The sequence below is a fragment of the Protopterus annectens genome, chromosome 1.part2 (genome assembly GCF_019279795.1).
Source record: "Protopterus annectens isolate FY-2018-M chromosome 1.part2, PAN1.0, whole genome shotgun sequence".
In the NCBI taxonomy this organism is placed as follows: domain Eukaryota; kingdom Metazoa; phylum Chordata; order Ceratodontiformes; family Protopteridae; genus Protopterus; species Protopterus annectens.
Genome location: NC_056727.1, coordinates 960,790,330 through 960,804,783, shown reverse-complemented (window position 1 = coordinate 960,804,783; position 14,454 = coordinate 960,790,330). Strand labels below are relative to the sequence as shown.

The following is a 14,454-nucleotide window of genomic DNA, read 5'->3' as shown; positions in this document are numbered from 1 at the left end:
CAAAGACAAGCTTCCCCTAATCTGAATATGCGCAACCAGTAAGAGTAAACAGCGCTTGAAACAAACGCCGGCATATGACACTGTACCGTACTAGTCTATACCAGCCAAGAATAGACAGATGGGCACAAACAGTACTATTAGTGAAGATTACCTAACCACAACGACAGTCCCCACCACACACCAGGTTTTTAGAGTTCTCCTTATATCTTTATTTTTTTACTAACTAACCTAAGATAATCAGCGTAATTTACGAATGACAGTGCTAGCCTGTGAAAAAAATGTTACAGTTAAGACAAAACTTGCATCTAGTTCCTGCCTCCAGCCAGTTTAAACTGGCGGTAGTAGTCATAACAAAACAGTGGTTCAACATAGCGTTTTGTTTCCTCAAACTGAATGCACAATTACGTCATTCAACATAAAATAAGACTGCCCTTCTGCTCAATCACTTACTGTCAGCGTGATATTAGTCCCACCCTTATCTGTCTCGTTGGTCGCCTCTCCATCTATCTGTACCCCCAGAGGAGTGGTCCTTGTTTGTGGGGCGGTGTTGTACATAGTACTATAAGTACACAGTAGGCGACTTCTTGTAAGTCAGACCATAGTAAATAGTAAAGAATATAGAGTACTTGTTGCGGACAGTAACCGCAGCCGAAGAGTGGGGGAGGCAGCTTGCCCAGGACGGGAACAGGGTTTTGGCACATTTCACTTTAGCCCGATGACGACCAGCAGCAGCGTAAATGTGGCTTAAGGTGAGTACGAAAAATCCACATATGTATGTGTTTGTGAGATTAAAAAAGACGGATCTTACGATGGGTAGCCGCCGAGTTCTTACAGAGCTTCCACACTGACGGGGGTTTGTATTTGACAAGGCAGTAGTGAACCTCGCCCACCCGGCCGATACAATTTGGAAAAAGGGCGGCTGCACAGTAGCCTTTCATTTATTTGTTTTTTTATTATGTTGAGAAACTATTTACAGTAGGTCGTAGTAGAGCTTGACTGGTGCTGTTCCACATTTTCATTAAACCCGAAGACTTTAATTTGACTCTTCTTAACTTTGCTTATGTATTAACATTTATATGTAACACAAATGCTGAACGACCATTGGCTTCTTCTTCATGAATGTTAGTTTATTTTCTTGTTCAACACTTTTTATTGATTATTGTCTTTTATATGTAAGACGAAACATATTAATTTTTTTTCTTGTTTTTGGCTTGTAGAAAATCAAGTTCCCAGCCCGGGTGTACTGCGGGGACTCTCCTTGGGTGAGCTGAGTTTGAGCGGGGGCTGCACACCTCGTTGTCCTCGTAAGTATTCATGTTTTGTTTTGATTAGAGCTGTTATAGTTGTTTATATTTGTACTTACAGATGGAATTGTCTACGAAGCAGTTGTTATCCATTATTAGTATGCTGATGAGTAATCGGGACTAGGGCAGAGTACTGGAAAGTATTGGCACTGTAACTGTTAAACTTGACTTTTAGTGAGTCAAACTCACCAGAAAGTGCAGGAGTGGGTGGGGGAAACACTGACTGTTCAGGTCAGTCTCATTCGTTTCTTAGTAAACGTAGTAGATGGTTGGCCATTTATTTGTAACCAGATGGGTTAGCTGTGTAATCTTGGGCGGATGTGAAAAAGGGTGGCTTTTTGTTACTCTCGTTTGTTTATGTCCAGTATATACTGTCTGGGGCACAAGGCAACCACTATGAATGTACCGGAGGAAAAGGCTTCCTTTTGTTGTTGCCCTTGACTGCCGCAACAGTAGATCCAAGTGTTTGGAACCGAATCACTGCTGAAGTATTGTTTTTTGTTAACGCGGATAAGGAGTGTTGCGTATTCGTTTTTTTTCAGGAAAGTAAAATAATGAAATAAATGAAAATTAGAATTGTAGGACAGGAAAATCACAATGTGTGTCGTATACCTCTCAACTGTCCAGATTCCACACAATGTACTGATTTTTGCCTCTTATTTTTTAGTTTGTTTCTCAATTTGTCGTTTTCATGCAAATCATTGAGGCTTAAGTCACCAAACAATTAGACGTTTAAATTTCAGACTTCTGCTTCAGAAAAATGCATGCTGACGCAGCAGATTTTATTCCAGCAATTTTCTAGTTTATAAGAGGAATGTTTACAATTTACTATTTTTGGTCCTTTGTGGCCCCATTATTTTTGGCTTTGTCCAGATTTTATGTGCCAAGAGGTTGAGAGGCATGCCTTAGTGTTGTAGGTTCATAGGTAGTTTGGGTATAAGGTTAAGTCTGTGAGCTGTAATTACTGTGGTACAGGGTTTAGCTCCCCCTCTTGCCTATTGAGTGGCCCATCAAACAAGCCGTTCAGGGCAAGGGGGAATTTGGACTAGCTTTCCTATGGTCTTGACTGCAGACCAAATAATAACCTATGAACATGGATAATATTAGTTGAGTGATGTAGTTGGCAAATAATTAAAACCATAAGTAAAATAAGATACAACTTTATTGGACTCCCTGTTGCAGCTAGTAAAGATTAATTTAAATGTAATTTACCAGTGAAACAAAAGAATTGCATGAAGGATAAAAGGAGGTTATGGTGTGGTGCAGTTGAGTTGTTTTTCCAATGTTTCTTGGAAAAGTTAAGAGAACTATGAAACATTTATTGTTTCTTTTCAAGCATGTTTATTATAAGAATAGCAAGTCAGATGTTTAGTGTATACCATACAAAACTGTGGAATAGGAGGTATACAAATGAGTTGTACACCAAAATCGAAACTGAAATAGCAGTAACATAGAAAACCGGTGGTATATTATAAAGTAAGACATCACGAATCATTGTATAGCTGATAATGTTTAAAACAGTGTGTGCGTTTCTTGACAATTGTGTTGAATTCTGGTGTGATGTGATCTCAGTTGTACTGTATATTATAATCTATGCAGCATTAACATTCTTCTGTGTCATCACTTTGTTTTGTTTTTTGCCCAGGTATAGAGTGTGAACATTTTTCCTTTCCGCTTATAACAATTCATTAAAACTGGTTTAGATCTAAAAGTATTTTTCATAGCTAGTAGCAATTTAGGATTTAGGGTATGTATCTGGCTTGAGCTGGAAGTAACATTTAATCTTTGTCTTGCAGTTGGTTGCATACTTGAACATTTGCTGGCCAGCACCTTAAAGAAGCCCACAGAAATAAGTAACCTTTGTTCAGAAATGGCAAGTTACATCAGTGAGTCTGACATCATCCTCTTGGAAGAGGGTTTCACAACTAAAGACATCTTGGAGGCAAAGATTAATGAAGCCTCCGTGGCAGTAAGTGCAGTAGATGATATTGGTAGCATTTAAGCATAAACATATTTAAAAATGTATCTATTTGACATCATCACATACCTTCAGAACAAATAGACTTGAAAGTAAAAGAAAAAAATCATGGACATTCAGTATTGCCATTCAGCTGAAACACCTTAAATGATAATTTGCATATATTCCATGTTGCCTGTGATGCAAGAGGTGTAATGCTTTACACAGTGGAAAGTCTAGCTTTGCTAGATTTTTCTTTTTGTGTTTTTATACCTTCAGAACAAAGACCACTAGACCTTTGAATACATCAAATGTGTTTAAAATTGCTTGCAGATTTAAACATCGCTACTCTCCTTGTTTAAGGTAGTTAGTGATTTAATAGATTTATGAAAATTGCTACCAAGGATTATAGTTTTTAGAGGAAAACACTGATTGTTATATCAAAAATAGATTAGCAGACAGTTGGACTGACCAAAGTTTTGCATTGGTGATCTTTGGACTTAACCACTCATACTCCAAACTGGTAACTATTCAATCTATAGACATTGTTATAGAGTGCAGCTTTTTTGTGCTTGCGTTTCACCTTGTGATTTCAGAGAGATGCTAAATTATACAAGGGGCCAATAAAACATAGTTTGTAGGGACATATCTGTATGACTGACTGGGATTCCTGAATTTGGTTATATTTGGGCTTACGACTGAAAAGGGGAATTGGTTCATGATAAACTACATCTTACTACAAGGTAAAGGTTAGATGTATGAACTGTGCCTCTAAAGTAAAAGTAAAAATGAGACATGAGAAGTGTAGGAGACTTATGAAATCTTTTTTAGGTCTGAAATCTAGGTATCTACATGCATAAGCTATCTGAGAATCCCATGATAGTCTGGTAAGGGAGCACAGTTCATGCTGAAGAGCACATAATATTAATAATACATGCAGCAGAATAAAACTACAAGTGGAACATGACACTTGTTATCTTCTAGCATAGCCACAGTTGCTGGCTGAAGGTTGCCATATCTCAGAAATTTCAGTTTTAAAAACTCTGCTTATTCTACTGGTCTTTGTCAAATAAACAGCCTTTGCTTAATCTGTCATATGGGAGACTTGGTAACATTCTATCACAATATGTAAAATATGGGATTTGTCTTGTAGCTGGGGTGGAGTTTTAGGGTTGGTCTGTAGAAGCTGCATTGTTTAATACCCATATTCATACTTTTTTTTTTATGCCTTTAGGAAGAAAATGATGCATTCTTTGTAGCGGATGTTGGTGACGTAGTGAAGAAACACTTACGTTTTTTGAAAGCCATGCCCCGAGTAAAACCCTTCTATGCCGTGAAATGTAATAGCAGCAGAACTGTGGTGCAAACCCTTGCTGAAATGGGTGCTGGGTTTGACTGTGCCAGCAAGGTAACTGACAAGCCATATTTCTAAAATGGAGTGCCAGAAGTTTAGTATTCAGTTGATGTCCTGAATGTAGCTTTCCTCTATAGAGGCTGAGTTAGAATGGAAGGTACTACATGTGTTGGTCATGTTATCCTTTCAGCTAGATGCATTTGTTTAATGTCAGCTAATGTATTTTGAAAAAGGTGCCCAAAAAATTGAAACCTACTGTACATTATGCAACTGTAACAGGTCTCCATCCATCTACAACCCTTTTTTCCCATATGGGTCAGGGTGTCACTTCAACAGCGACAATCATCTCAAGCCAAGGTTTACACCACTGGGTGGCTAGCCCTGCCACGGTGATTCATTTGTACCCCTCACTTGCACATGCACTAGTGCCTACGGCCAGTTTAATGTTCAGTCCACCTACTGCATGTCTTTGGAAGGTGGGAGGAAACCCTCGATACTGCAGGGAAGACATGCAGACTCCATACAGAACACAGCCCCAGCCAAGAATCATACCAGAGAACCTCTTGCTGTGAGGCGACAACGCTAACCGCAGCACCACCATGGTCACCCTGCAAAGGTAATATATCTGCCATACTGTAAAATGTAACTGGTTCTTCTCACACAATGGCTGTATGTTCCCCAAAACATGTCTAGTTATTATTATTTTTTTATGTTTGTGTGTTACAGGCAGAGATACAGCTGGTGCGAAGTTTGGGGGTCCCAGCAGACAGAATAATCTATGCCAACCCATGTAAACAGATATCTCAGATAAAGTATGCTTCCAACCAAGGGGTGAGGACTATGACCTTTGACAACGAGGTGGAGCTCACCAAGGTAGCAAGGAACCATCCTAATGCAAGGTAGCTGTAAAATGTTTTTGGTTTAACTCTCAGCCCCCCCCCCCCCTTTTTGAATGTGTTGCTTGTCACTTCAGCATCCACACTATCTAAAGGCATGTCTCATGTATATTGGGAGATATTTGTAATGGGGGTTTGAATATCGTTCAGCCTCTTTGGTATATACGAGAGCATTCTGATATTCTTCCCACTAGGATGTTATGTGCATTGCTTCAAAAGTGTAGAATGCTCTTTCCCATTGATAATTGCTGTAGGTAGATTTTGCCTCGGCTAGCTTATTCCTCTGTCTTCACTGAGAGTCATGGCAGGCTGGCTGGTGTAGTGTCTTTTTCCACCATCATGAGTACTGTCCCTCCGATACAGAACATGTAGCTCATCCAGCTAACTCTGTCTTCTTCCTTATGTTAATGGAAACTTAACATGATTGTGACGACTGTCCATGGCAACTTGCTTAATGCTTATAAACCTGGCTGTTGCTGGGTGCAAGTGCTTTTAGCAATACCTGTGGTTGAACTGCTTATTCACTGTTTTATATGAGAAGCTAATGGAGATAGTTTATTATTATTTTTGTAACAAGTTTCCAGTTGACAGATTATTTAGAGACTTTATTTAGAGACTTAATATCTAAAGAATGTATTTAAGATTCATTGTGTCCTGACATTTTTCATTTAGCTTTGTCATCTCCTTGTTCTGAGGGATCTTCAGAAATAAATTGTAGTAGAATCCCCCATTCAGTAAGATGAATCTTTCTTCCTTCCCCTTTAGGATGGTCCTCCGCATCATCACAGATGACTCCAGATCATCGAGTCGGTTAAGTGTAAAATTTGGGGCCCCTCTAAAATCATGCAGACATTTGTTGGAGATGGCACATGACCTAAATGTACAAGTCATTGGAGTCAGGTATGAACTGCTAGAATTGTGCTGGTTTAGGCCTCTGAGTTGGAAATGCCATCTGGACATGCATGCTTTCTGAAGACTGGAATGCTTCACTTTCGGTCACTATGATTAACAGTGTGTCATTAGTCAACATGCAATTAATCTAAACTGAGTATCTAAATCGTGGGAGGTTGCAGTCTCAAAACAGTAACAGTATGGAGGTTGCTAAACATTTTTTAGGGTGGCCCACTTTGGGGGCAAGCCCCCACAACCCCATTCTGTAAATGTACCCAATTCATTGTTGCACAAACTCAAAAGAGGTGGCAAGTGGAAAACAAAAGTAACGCTCACCTTCCTCCTCTTCCCTGCTTAGACTGTGCAGTTAGTGTGTGACCTAAGTAGACCTAATGCATTGAAATGTCAACTACAGAAAACCTGCAACTTTACTGTTTCAGTGTTCAGGCACTTGCTGTTTGGAGCTAAAACAAAGCATAGGTTTTCTGTTGCATTTATGTCTTTACATTTTTACAGATTGTATAATTCAATTTAGGCAGAGGAGTGGTGATAACGAAAGATGAATTCCTCCCATACAAAAACATGGTGAAGTCTAATGCTTTGAGATACAGTACATTTGGCTCCACCCACCTCTAACTTTTGTTTTTATCCTAGAACTGGTGATACCACCCAAAAACTGGATAAAAGTTAAACACTGTCAATTTCATGCTTGGTTGTGGGGATCTCTTACCAATTCTGTGCATTGTAGTGTCATGGCCAAGTGTGTGTGTGAGTGTGTGTGTGTGTGTGTGTGTGTGTGTGTGTGTGTGTGTGTGTGTGTGTGTGTGTGTGTGTGTGTGTGTGTGTGTGTGTGTCTGTGTGTCTGTGTGTGTGTGTGTGTGTGTGTACATACATATATATATATATATATATATATATATATATATATATATATATTTCGGCTGCTCCCATTAGGGGTCGCCACAGCAGATCAACTGTTTCCATTTCCTCCTGTCCTCTGCATCTTGGTCTGTCACACCAACCACCTGCATATCCTCTCTCACCACATCCATAAACCTTAACTTAGGCCTTCCTCTTTTCCTGTTACCTGGCAGCTTCATCCTTGGCATCTTTTTCCCAATATACTCTGCATCCCTCCTCAGCACATGTCCAAACCAACGTAATCTTGCCTCTCTGGCTTTGTCTCCAAACCTTCCAACCTGGGCTGACCCTTTAATATACTTATTCCTAATCCTGTCCATCCTCGTCATACCCAGTGCAAATCTTAACATCTTCAACTCTGCCACATCAAGCTCTGACTCCTGCCTTTTTGTCAGAGCCACTGTCTCCAACCCGTATAACATAGCTGGTCTCACTACCCTCTTGTAGACCTTCCCTTTCTCTCTTACTGGTACTCGTCTGTCACAAATTACTCCTGACACTCTTCTCCACCCACTCCATCTTGCCTGTATTCTCTTCTTCATCTGTCTTCCACACTCACCATTACTCTGAACTGTTGATCCCAAGTACTTAAACTCGTTTACCTTCGCCACCTCTACTCCTTTCATCCTCACCATTCCTCTGTCCTACCTATCATTCACACACATATATTCTGTCTTAGTCCTGCTGACCTTCATTCCTCTTCTCTCTAGAGCATATCTCCGCCTCTCCAGGGTCTCCTCCACCTGTTCCCTACTCTCACTACAGATCACAATGTCATCTGCAAACATCATAGTCCACGGGGACTCCTATCTGATCTCGTCTGTCAACCTGTCCATCACCACTGCAAATAAGAAAGGGCTCAGAGCTGATCCTTGATGTAATCCCACCTCCACCTTAAACGCATCCGTCACTCCCACCGCAGACCTCACCACTATCACACTACCCTCGTACATATCTTGTACCACTCTTACATACTTCTCTGACACAGTGCTCAAACCTGTATATGTGCAAATTTTGTTAGCAAATTCTGGCATGCCGAACGGTCAGAGTATAAAACACCAAAATCGACATTTCTGACCACTCTACATCCATAAACTAGTGCTAACATTGGTAAAAAAAAGGACAGGAGTTTGCGATTCACAACATCTGCATTCGCAGTTGTGGGATGTTGCCACACTCCTTGTGGACATACACACTCAACCATCCACCAGTCGACCTTATGATGGTAAACCGTGTGTGTGTGTGTGTGTGTGTGTGTGTTTATACACACACACACACACACACACACACACACACACACACACACACACACATATACATGTTTATGTACAAGAGAGTGCACAGTTTGTACCATATGTGTTTTATGCAGCTCAGTTGATCTCTGCCTTTGACAATCTCAGAAGGATGTTCATAGGGAAGAGTTTCCTCATCAGGTTGCTGAACATTTTATTACTTTTCAGTTTCCATGTAGGTAGTGGTTGCTCAGACCCCCAGGCCTTTGCACAGGCTATTGCAGATGCGCGCCTTGTCTTTGAAATGGGACTAGAGCTGGGACACAGCATGCAGCTACTCGACATTGGTGGCGGATTTCCAGGGACTGATGACTGCAGGCTTAAATTTGAAGAGGTAGGATACATTTTTTTTTAATTTGATTGGGGTTTTAATTACTGCATGTGTTTAATACATTTTTTCTGCTCTGTAGGTTGCCAAACAGAGCAATGTTTAAATCCAAGAGTTCCCAATATGGTACGGATTTCCTTAGTTTAAAGTAAGCCATGTTCAAACAATGGTTCAGACCACAGGGGTAGTTTTTTCTTCCAGAAGGAGAAGAGCACTGTGGGAACCGTTTGGCCTGTACCTTTTGGTTAGAAAGTTATCAGAGATGCTATAGTAGGTGGATGTGCATGATAATGACGCTGATGAGGGAAGTACAAATGAAAATGACCCACCCTCCCCCCAGCAAGGGCTTATAAAACTCTGGGAACTTTTGTTTCCAAACATCACCTCTTCCACTCTCTAGGTGAATGATAAAGGGTAGGGTGCTGGAAAAGGAATCTAAGTTCCCTCATTAAAGGGTCTGGGTGGAGGTGTATGTCTGAGACAGAAGGTTGGAAAATCATGTCAATCTATTTCACAATATTTTAGTGCATTTATAAGATTAAGAAAGTGTTGAGGGGAGGACTGCTTTTGTTTTTGGGGAAGGGAGAATGCTGTTGCGATCTCACAGATAAATGTTTCCATGTGTTGGAAAAAGAAACAGGTTGACTCTTACATGAAGAAGTATGTGTACTAAGGAGGATGGGGGTGATATATGCCACTGCAGATGCTGTTACCTTTTATTCGTTTGGGGGTTATTAGTTTGTCAGTGTATTTTTATTTGATTTCTTCTGAATTGCATTCATGCAGCTTCTTTCTGAAACAGAAGGTTGGAAAATCATGTCAATCTTTTTCACAATATTTTAGTGCATTTATAAGATTAAGAAAGTGTTGAGGGGAGGACTGCTTTTGTTTTTGGGGAATGGAGAATGCTGTTGAGATCTCACAGATAAATGTTTCCAAGTGTTGGAAAAAGAAACAGGTTGACTCTTACATGAAGAAGTATGTGTACTAAGGAGGATGGGGGTGATATATGCCACTGCAGATGCTGTTACCTTTTATTCGTTTGGGGGTTATTAGTTTGTCAGTGTATTTTTTCTTGATTTCTTCTAAATTGCATTCCTGCAGCATCTTTTTGCGGAACATCCATTTTCTGCCTTACTCATGCATTTGTGTCTGCAGAGTATTAAGTGGGCTGTAAAACCATACTTTTTCATGTAATAGGAGATGAAGTCAGTAACTCTAAGGCCTTGGCAAATTTAGGTTTCTGACTTGAACACTGGACATAGAGTCCCTGTACTAGTCTACTTGTAGGCTGTGCCTGTTTTATGTACAAGTGCCAGAGTATTGACTCAAAATGTGAACATTAATATTGAATAAAAGGGATATTCCATATAGCTAATGTATCAAACCCACCTGTGGATCTTAAAAGCTATGGTATGTCCCTTTGACAGCATACTAAAGTAAGGAGCGTTATTTGGAGAGTGTTAACGAGTGGTTTCAGAGTAAGTATCTGCTGTTTGCAAAAACTGGACCCTCACAGGGTAGGAGGGTGTCAAGGACCTTTTTTCCCTTTACTTAGTATTCAAGGCCTAGGCTTATAAGAAAGGTACAATGTCCAAAGGGGTGCAACAGTGCCTATAAACTAATTTGGGTAGTATTGATTTCAGTGCTTTGATGTTTAATGAACTTAATGTGCAAACTTTTCCAACATTTTCTTATTAGGTTGCAGCTGTAATCAATCCGTCCCTTGACCTGTATTTCCCAGAAGGCTGTGGTGTTGACATTATTGCAGAACCTGGCCGGTATTATGTGGCATCTGCCTTTACATTGGCAGTCAACATCATTGCAAAGAAAGAAATTGTCCAGGATCAGTCTGGCTCAGACGGTAAGCTTGGAAAAAGTGTTGGTCATTGTTGTAGAATAGTACCTCCCCAGTCGTTCTACGCATAAGTGGGCTTGCCTTGTTTGACTGACATGTCAAATGGCTATGATGTCATATGCAAATTGTGTATGATTGACTGCCATGCAGATTTGATAGTCACATCATGCTTACAGAGCAGAACGGAAAATGTATGCTTTTCCCCAATGTAGTGTGATCTCTGAGTCGGGATGTTTAATTTGTGGGGGGTGCAGGGGGCTTGCACCTTGCAAAAACTAAACAAAAATTGTGAGTTATAGTCCTGTTTCTTTAGTATTCCTTATTTGAACACGTCGGGGGGTGTTGGGTGGCATTTAGGCAGGACTTGCTTCTGTGTACCCGGGGGAGGTACTGTTCTACAACATCGCCAAGTGTTCTTGTTTCCATACTTTATAAACATATTTTTTTGATTTCTACTGAGGTTGACTACAGAGGTGACCTGGAAATGGTACTGTTCCACTGTCTTGAGTAGATTTTTGATGCTTTTCAATATACTATGTGTATGTAAAGCGTATGTCTTATCAAAAATTCAAAAACATTGAGACATAAAATGTTAAATTCAAAATATTGAAAATATATTTAATGCAGGGAGACCCACACACACTGTGCTAATTATGTATACCAGATGCAGGACCCGACAGTAGTCGGAAAGGGCAAATTCTCATTTTCAATTTGAGTTTCATTATTAAGTTTTCAATCAAATGAAAGGGAGCCATTATATGTATGTGATTATATGCGCACACACACACACACATGTATGTATGTATATATATGTATGTATATATATATATATATATATATATATATATATATATATATTTATATATATATATATATATATATATAATAGATTTATATATGTGTATGTGTGTAGGTTCTGTTATGTACGATCAAATGTAAGCACCAGCATAAAAATGTTAAAACATACACTATATCGAATGCAGCAAAAACAAACTAAAGATATATTGAGAGAGGAAACCTATTTCCTCTCTCAATTTTAACAGTAAACCCCCACAACACTAGACTCAACTTCATCTGAATAGTGGCAGTGTTATGGGAAGGGTTTTATTAAGGTAAGGTGTAGGGTTGGGTGAAGAGGCAGCATTAGGGTTAGCACCCATTACTGAGGTAGACAGAGGGTCTCTTCCCTTTGCCCCCATTAGTTGTTTGTCTTTCTGCTTTTCCTGGTTAGAGGTCACCACAGCGGAACTCCAGTCCGCTAATGATTGGCAGCAGATTTTCACGAACGTCGAGGTGCCAGCTCGATGTTCAACCTTCAACGAAGGCACACCCATTTACGCATGTCTTTCGAACTCCCACCCAACCATGGGGAGGACATGCAGACTCCACACACAGGGCACTCCCCGCACTCCAGCAGAGAATCGAATGGGAGAACCTCTTGCTGTGAGGGAACCACGCTACCGCTGCACCACTGCAGATATTTCCCTTGCCCCCATTAGTAATGGGTGCAAATGCTAATGCTGCCCCTTCACCCAACCCTAACCCTATACCTTAACATAATAAAAACCTTCCTGTAACACTGCCACTATATAAAATACAACACAGATCCCCAACCCTAAACCTAACTCATAAACACCCCCTTCCAACTACACTCGCTCATCTCCGCAAATAGTACCATTGATAACACCACCCTCTGTGGTTTTAGATGAAACACAAGATAACCATATGTATATGTGTGTGCAAAAAAAAATAAAAAACATGTTTGTAGGGCAATTGATTTCTAAAGTCAGTGGAAATTACTTTGCTCTTTACTGAAAAATGTTTCATTGTTGTAGCATTTTCATTAAAAAACATTTTAGATTCATAATTTTGTTAAGAATTTTAGAAAATATTTCTTGCGCTAAAATTGGGGGGGGTTGCCATTTCATGTACAAAACTGTTCATATTAGCTTCTGTGTGAAAAGAAAGATGGGTAGTGGTCCTGCATGCTCAGTTGTGTACGCTACAAAGTTTGACAAAGAACCAAGTTTTTGTAGAGTACTGTCTTGAAAAGTTAGTTACACTTGCATTCTGCTCAAGAGAATGTATTGTTTATTGTCCTCCGGTGTGGAGGCTTTGTTCCCATTTCCAGACTAACTTCTGATTTTCTGTTTTGCAGATGAAGACTATGGAAGCAACAAAAACATCATGTATTACATTAATGATGGTGTGTACGGTTCATTTAACTGCATCTTCTTTGATCATGCCCGTGTGAAACCCCTACCTCATAAGGTAAATAGACATCTGACCATGTATAAACCCATGTATCACCCACCTTAGTTTGTTTTAAGTTTATACTAATATGTTTTTCACATGGAGTTATTTTATTTTGAAATAGTCAGAAATGGCTTGTTTTTAGGTTTTTTGCTGTAAGACTTTTGAGCAGCATAGAGCAGGAGATTTAGTATAGTAGTGGTATGGAGATTTGAAAGTTGCAACCATTTCTCACTCTGACTTTCTTCTTGCATAGAAACTGAATTCAGACCAGGAAATGTTCAACAGCAGCATTTGGGGCCCCACCTGTGATGGGTTAGACCGTATCCTGGATCGTTGTGAACTGCCTGAGCTGCAAGTTGGTGACTGGCTCATATTTGAAAATATGGGAGCATATACAGTTGCTGCAGCTTCAACTTTTAATGGATTCCAGCACTCCCAAATCTACTCTGTCATGAGCAGGGCTGCATGGTAAGATTTGAATGTATTGAAAGTCCTGCAGTGGAAATGCCTTAAAACAGGGGAAACAGTCAGGTTTTGGCTTTTTTAACATCGCTTGGAGGAACATATATATTATCTTTGCAAGCCTGTAGTATTTCATACCATCTTGTTAGTCTGTCTCTCACTTTAGACTTGTCAGTCAGCTGTTTTTTCCCTTTCATAGTTCTGGGTAAACGTTTATGCATCCATTGTAATTTAACTCGTATTGCTTAAATTTGGGGGTTTTGCATGGATTTTTTACAGCCACATGATTAGTTTCTTACTCTTATTTGCAGGCAAAAGATGAAGCATATTAAGGAAGGAGTCCTACCAATTCAAAAAGAACAAGAAATCCTGCACCCACCCATGTCCTGTGGATGGGAAATAGCCGACATGCTATGCACGCCTCAGCTCTTCGGTCCTAGTATAATTTAGAAGTTGTGTTTTGTACACATTAGCAGAATGCTTATAGCAAAAATGGCAACAAATGCACATTCAAAAAGTCACCCTAAACCTCTTGCTGAAGAACTAAGAGGAAATTCTAAAAGCATTATTTGAAATATTTAATGAAAATAGATTTTATAAATGTAGTGCTCTGAATTTTGAATGCACTGGTGTCAACGTTCATTGAAACAAGATTACCCTGCTAGTGTAACAGCTAGTTGTGTTTTTTTACCCGAATAAAAATCCATTTTCAAAAGTTGTTTGTAGTCTTGTTTGTCCATGGTCTGCTGGAAAAATAAGTATGCTGCACTGATTCAGACAAAATGCATTAAGAGATCATGCTAAGTAGCTAACTTGGAAACATAATGCACTTGTAATGAGAAAATTAAATATGCTGAATAACTTATGCCTTGTGTTATCCTTTACTGTAGTATGACATGCTGTAATTGTTAGTAGTGGCATTGTGGGTAATGGAA

At 39.7% G+C, this 14,454-nt stretch overlaps 1 protein-coding gene across 2 annotated transcripts; it reads left to right on the top strand.

Annotated features, from left to right (window-relative positions):
- The first annotated feature begins 582 nt into the window (after positions 1-582).
- LOC122792192 (antizyme inhibitor 2-like) lies at positions 583-14,234 on the top strand. 2 transcript variants are annotated; one of them, XM_044059917.1, is made up of 11 exons: positions 583-749; positions 1,218-1,304; positions 3,101-3,273; positions 4,496-4,669; positions 5,342-5,514; positions 6,277-6,411; positions 8,784-8,949; positions 10,645-10,807; positions 12,960-13,072; positions 13,311-13,525; positions 13,831-14,234. In XM_044059917.1, exons 3-11 carry the CDS (start codon positions 3,175-3,177, stop codon positions 13,967-13,969), a joined length of 1,377 nt encoding a protein of 458 aa, XP_043915852.1. In that variant the 5' UTR covers positions 583-749; positions 1,218-1,304; positions 3,101-3,174; the 3' UTR covers positions 13,970-14,234. The 2 variants fall into 2 exon arrangements, with proteins under 2 accessions (XP_043915852.1, XP_043915853.1); XM_044059918.1 differs by lacking the exon at positions 6,277-6,411.
- The last annotated feature ends 220 nt before the right edge of the window (positions 14,235-14,454 follow it).